Here is a 6,419-nt window from a genome sequence, read left to right as displayed (position 1 = left end):
ACATTGTTTTTTAACCATACCTGGCAGTCACAACACAGTTGGCTTCATCCTAAACATGCGGATCAACTGCCTCACACACTAAATTTAACTAATTTGTCCTATTTTAAGGTTTTTCTTTAGGAATATGAGTTGATCCACATGATCAGGATGAAGCAAACTGTGCTGTGCTATAACTATGTCACCAGCTGTGCTGAACTACACTTGTATTGTATCCGGTGCACACTTTTTTGATCCGGGCCATCGCATCGTGAGCTTTTATACCGGTGAATCTTCCCATTCCTAGTTTGTACTGAGCAGGTACAGGAAGTGGATCAGGGGGGCGTGACAATGAGTTGGTACTGAGCAGGAAGTGAATCAGCGGGGCGTGACAATGAGTTGGTACTGAGCAGGAAGCTGGACGAAGCTGCTGCACTCCGGCTCTGTGTCCAGACTGGATGGTCCTCCAGGGGTGCTGAGGTGGAACTGCTGCACTATGGACACCAGGAAGAGCAGGAGCTCCATCCGCGCCAGGGACTCACCCACACACGCCCGCTTACCTGAAAAACACACAGACACACACACCCACACACACACACACACACACAGGCCTGCTTACCTGACAGAAAAACAAACTATTACCTGTGTATATATAATATAATATTGCCAGCAGCCAGTGATATGTGCAAAACTGTTTGGGAAGGATGAGTGCGTAAAAAAAACTGAAAAGCATCCCAATGCCCGCCCTATTGATAAATTGGCAGCTGATGTGATGGCACTACTTGTCGCAAAACACCCGAAGGCTGATTATTTTGCACTACAATTAGATGAATCCACCGATTTGTCAAACGATGCTCAGCTTTTAGTTTTTTCCCCCGTGAACATGATATAGCCTAGCCTGTGTCGCGCTGCGCACAGACGGTGCAAGAGCCATGTATGACGCGCTGCATGCTTCATAGGGAGAATGTTGTTGCCAAAGACATGAGTGATGAATTCCCGAACGTCAGATCTCTCACTAGGTATGAGATATTTCATCCATAAGCCACTTAAGCTTCTCAAACTACTCAATCAATTGTCCCTCCCTGATTTAATACAGAGTGATGGCTAACTGTAAGGGAGAACAAATGTCAATAATAACCAGAATAAATTGAAAGAAGTTGTGTGTCACAGATTAAGTGTAATTCTATTCAAACATGTGTAGGGGAGTGTGTGTGTTTGTTTGTGTGTGTGTGTGACTGGCACTTAGTTCCAAATAAAAAAGACCCCTGCTCCGGTTAATTGCTGTTGTTTGTTGTTGTTGTTTTTAAGTCTTTTTGTTTGTTATTTCTGCGGGACTTCACTACTTTTGCACACGGCAGATAAATCTGCACTTTTTCCACATTGCTTGCTGTGGTCATTCACCACCAACACCAGCCTGTCCTTGGCATGACCATACTAAAGTGGTTTGGTCACACACACTCACACACACACACTAACACACACACACACACACACTCACCACCAACACCAGCGTGTCCTTGCCATGCCATACTAAAGTGGTTTGGTCACACACACTCACACACACACACTAACACACACACACACACACACACTCACCACCAACACCAGCGTGTCCTTGCCATGCCATACTAAAGTAAGGGTGGGCTGCAAGGACTGACGTCACAGAAAGGTAATACTTCATTATTATCTCCCCTCTCATTAACCTCTTGTAGCATGTTCTCAGTAACCATCAAACAGATGAATATTGGCTAAATGCAGCAGTCAATACTCATCCATACCTAACTGCCAAACCTTCATTCTATACTCATCACACAATTTGTGTTTGCCAAACCTACGTTCATTCAATACTCATCCCACAGTTTGGGTTCGCCAAACCTATGTTCTTTCAATACTCATCCCACAGTTTGTGTTTGCCAAACCTATGTTCTTTCAATACTCATACCACAGTATGGGTTCGCCAAACCTATGTTCTTTCAATTCTCATCCCACAGTTTGTGTTTGCCAAACCTATGTTCTTTCAATACTCATCCCACAGTTTGTGTTTGCCAAACCTATGTTCTTTCAATTCTCATCCCACAGTTTGTGTTTGCCAAACCTATGTTCTTTCAATACTCATCCCACAGTTTGTGTTTGCCAAACCTATGTTCTTTCAATACTCATCCCACAGTTTGTGTTTGCCAAACCTATGTTCATTCAATACTCATACCACAGTTTGTGTTTGCCAAACCTATGTTCTTTCAATTCTCATCCCACAGTTTGTGTTTGCCAAACCTATGTTCTTTCAATTCTCACCCCACAGTTTGTGTTTGCCAAACCTATGTTCTTTCAATTCTCACCCCACAGTTTGTGTTTGCCAAACCTATGTTCTTTCAATACTCATCCCACAGTTTGTGTTTGCCAAACCTATGTTCTTTCAATTCTCATCCCACAGTTTGTGTTTGCCAAACCTATGTTCTTTCAATTCTCATCCCACAGTTTGTGTTTGCCAAACCTATGTTCTTTCAATACTCATCCCACAGTTTGTGTTTGCCAAACCTATGTTCTTTCAATTCTCATCCCACAGTTTGTGTTTGCCAAACCTATGTTCTTTCAATTCTCATCCCACAGTTTGTGTTTGCCAAACCTATGTTCTTTCAATTCTCATCCCACAGTTTGTGTTTGCCAAACCTATGTTCTTTCAATTCTCATCCCACAGTTTGTGTTTGCCAAACCTATGTTCTTTCAATTCTCATCCCACAGTTTGTGTTTGCCAAACCTATGTTCTTTCAATACTCATCCCACAGTTTGTGTTTGCCAAACCTATGTTCTTTCAATACTCATCCCACAGTTTGTGTTTGCCAAACCTATGTTCTTTCAATACTCATCCCACAGTTTGTGTTTGCCAAACCTATGCACATTTCCTCAGTTGCAGAATATGACATCAGAGTTGCATTGTTGCTCCTCCTACCTGCAGAGAAGGGAAGGAAGGCTGGGTTCTTCTTGAAGTTGCCATTTGGGTCCAGGAAGTTCTGTGGGTTAAAGTTCCAGGCATCCTCCCATTGGCCCTCGTCCCTGAGCACAGAGTGCAGCATGGGAATGATGACAGTGCCCTGCAAAGGGATCAGAGATCATGGTTCAGGAAATGTTAACACTGTTTTTCTCTCTCTCTAAAGGAATGTTCAGAATTATGAACTATGAAAGTGATTGATTGATTTGGTTATCTCAGTAGTCCATCAGTAGGTTCAATGACCATTTAGCCTACATATCATTTCATCATTATCATTGTTTATTCAGGGAGAATTGACTGAGCGCAGGGCTCTTTTGCAGCAATGCCCTGACTGAGGCTACAGAATACAGAAGAACAATAAATAAATTAACCATATCACAACAAAACAGACAAAATAAATAAACCAAACACATTAAAAAACTCAAAAATTAAGTATACAAAAATAAAATAACATAAAGTAAAAAAAAAATTTATTCAGAGAATCATTTAAAACAACAGCATTGAGGCACATCCTTAGCATCTAAAAGGCTCTTAAATTAGCTGACAGACAAATACTTTGTTAGTTTCAAATCCACTTGAATAGTGTTCCATTTATGGGAAGCAAAGAACTTTAAAGCTATTTTACCTATATTTGTTTTTGTAAGGGGGATTTCAAGGGAGATGAGGCTTTGTGACCGTGTGTTATGACAGATGGATTTTAATTTTATAAGTGACATGAGATAATTAGGCAGTTTTCCCACTAGGGCTTTATAAACAAATAAAAGACAGTGTTTTTCCCTCCTGTCTGCTAGAGGGGACCAACCAACATTCTTGTATAAGTTACAGTGGTGGGTCCTGAAAGCGTATAGCACTATGGTAAACAGAGTTCAGAAGTTTTAAGGTAGAGGGTGCAGCATACATGTAAACAATGTCACCATAGTCAAGAACTGACAAAATTGTTGATTGCACTATTTCCATTCGGCTCTCAAAAGTAAAACAAGATCTTATTCTATAAAAAGCACCCAGTTTAATTTTAACCTTCTTAGTTGGGGTCAAGAACATGTGATTTAAATGACAGCATATCATCTAGCCAGATACCTAGGTATTTATAGCAAGGAACTTGCTCAATATTAGTCCCAGAACGGGTGCATATCCTATGGGTGGAGGGGTGATTATTTCTACCGTTGGAGAAAATCATGAATTTAGTCTTAGATTCATTCAGCAACAATTTTAGGGACTTAAGGGAATCTTGTACACAATCAAAAGCATGTTGAAGGTTTGAAACTGCTTGATCTATAGAGGGCGCTGAGGCATACAAAATTGTATCATCGGCATAAAAATGGACTTTGCAATGTTCTAATTGGTGACAGATATTATTAATGTAAAGTGAGTACAATGCCGGGTAGAGCCCTGAGGGACACCATAATGAATTACTAGGGCCTCAGATGTAAGGCCTGCAACATCTATACATTGTGTTCTACCCAAGAAGTAGTTTTTGAACCATCTGAGGGAAACATTATCAAATCCCAGGGTGTCCAGTTTGCTATAAAAGTATCTCATGGTTTACAAAGGCTTTCGACAGGTCAATAAATAAAGCGGCACAACATTGTTTCTTGTCTATAAAAGAGGCTATGTCATTTACCACAAGGGTTGTTGCAGTGATAGTACTGTGGCCAGCTCTGAAACCTGATTGAAAGTGGCAAAAAATTGAGCTTAAAGATAGAAAAGAGAGGATCTGTTCATTTACAAAGGATTCCAACATTTTGGCTAGACATGGGAGCTTGGAGATCGGCCTATAAGTGGTTCATATCATTTGGGTCTCCACCTTTATGAAGGGACGTCACCACTAATGCAGATTTCCAGATGCTAGGAATGTAGCCAGAAAAAGTGACAGATTAAAAATGTGGGTCAAGGGTCTGGCTATAATGGGGGCAGCAAGCTTCAAGAGACGTGGGTCTAACTGGTCTGCACCCACTGAGCCCAGGCCATATTTCTATTTAGAATTACGAAGAGCAGAGAGGACTCGATACTGTTGTATTGGACTGAAAGAGAAGGAAGTGGTTGGGTCAGTTCCCAGTGACCTGGGATCATCAGTGAAGTTATCTAGCACTCCATCCGGTGCATCAGGGAAATTAGAAAGGTCAAACAAAGTGCTGCATTGGATGAAATGATAATTTAACTTAATCATGTCATGAAATGTTTATCTTATACTGAGTAAGATTTTTGGAAACTGGAACCGAGCTGGACGCAATTGTGAGAACAGACAAGGGAGGGGATTTTCATGTTAAATCTGTGTAAACATTATTTTGAATAAAGAACAGCGTATGGAGACGGAGAGTCATAGTTGGTTTGAAGCGATTCATGCCACATGACTCCTCTAAGGGCCCTAGAGAAAAACGTCTGTTATTAATGATACTTCTGGTTGTGGCGTACTTATTCTGAGGTAACATAGTAATTAAGCCTTAAGGGTTTTTCCCTGACAATAGCATTCATATTTATGTTTTCATTAGTGTTTACCTGTAACAATAAATCATTGTTTTCGTTAGCTTAAAATGAGCCGGTCGTATCTACATATGGAACGGTCCTCTTCCACGGAGTCCCGCCGTAGGTACTCGCACATGCTTGGAAAGGGAAAGGGTACTCAGCTTGTTGCATTTCAGCAACTTCACCACTAGATGCCACTAAAAACTACACACAGTATCTTTAAAGATTAAAGCTTGATTCAACATGATATAATACAATAATGTTACCTTATCTCCCTCTGGAACGAAATACTGTTTTCTGATTGGCTAATGGGGTGTACATTAAGTTCGTATAACCGGACACCTTGGACGTAGTCCCAGTAGAAACGTTAAATCCCCGTTCCATATCAATGCTCATGAATGGTTACCATTGACAACCAACGTAACGTTTTTTTTTTCTTCAAAAAACGCACTACTTTCTCTAACGGGAGCACTAGGCTTCAAATCAAGAATTCATCTGGTTATTATGCATATTAAATTTCCTAAAGATAAAGGAAATTCTAAATAATAATAATAATAATAATAAAAACATTTTTGGATGTTGTAAACGGGAGATAAGCGGGATAACGGCCTCCGAGCTGTCCAGTTCTACGAAGTTAATGGACTTCTGCGGACCAACACCACTCCGCTCCGCGTCGTGGTGTTCTTTGCCCCGCAGCGTCCATTAACTTCGTAGAACTGGACAGCTCGTCGGCCGTTATCCCTTACATAATGCAAAGTGAAATAAAAAGAAGAGTAGCATTTAGGAGTTGACTAGCTGACCCACCTTAGATATGGCATAGCCCCTGAATGAGATGTCTTTGGTGGCGTAGTGGGGAACACTGAGGGGAGCGAAGTCCATGTAACGCTGAACTTCATGGAAGACAGCATCAGTGAAGGGGAGGGACTTCCTGTCCTCCATTTGTGGGATGCCATGTTGGCCAAACACCGTGTCAATCTCCCTATGCACGTGCTCT

The 6,419-nt window shown here is 41.2% G+C and overlaps 1 protein-coding gene across 1 annotated transcript in view; it reads right to left on the bottom strand.

The window, feature by feature from the left end:
• Positions 1-354: 354 nt before the first annotated feature.
• LOC308363223 (cytochrome P450 2G1-like) overlaps positions 355-6,419 on the bottom strand; it is a gene marked incomplete at both ends in the record, with an annotated part of 12,915 nt that continues 6,850 nt past the window's right edge. The window contains 3 exons of the mRNA XM_080836019.1: positions 355-536; positions 2,924-3,065; positions 6,230-6,417. Coding sequence (XP_080692145.1) covers positions 355-536; positions 2,924-3,065; positions 6,230-6,417 — 512 coding nt within the window. The remainder of the gene's footprint in view (positions 537-2,923; positions 3,066-6,229; positions 6,418-6,419) is intronic.

Source organism: Sprattus sprattus (genome assembly GCF_963457725.1).
Source record: "Sprattus sprattus genome assembly, chromosome: 3".
In the NCBI taxonomy this organism is placed as follows: Eukaryota; Metazoa; Chordata; class Actinopteri; order Clupeiformes; family Clupeidae; genus Sprattus; species Sprattus sprattus.
This window is presented reverse-complemented; position numbering and strand designations above follow the sequence as displayed.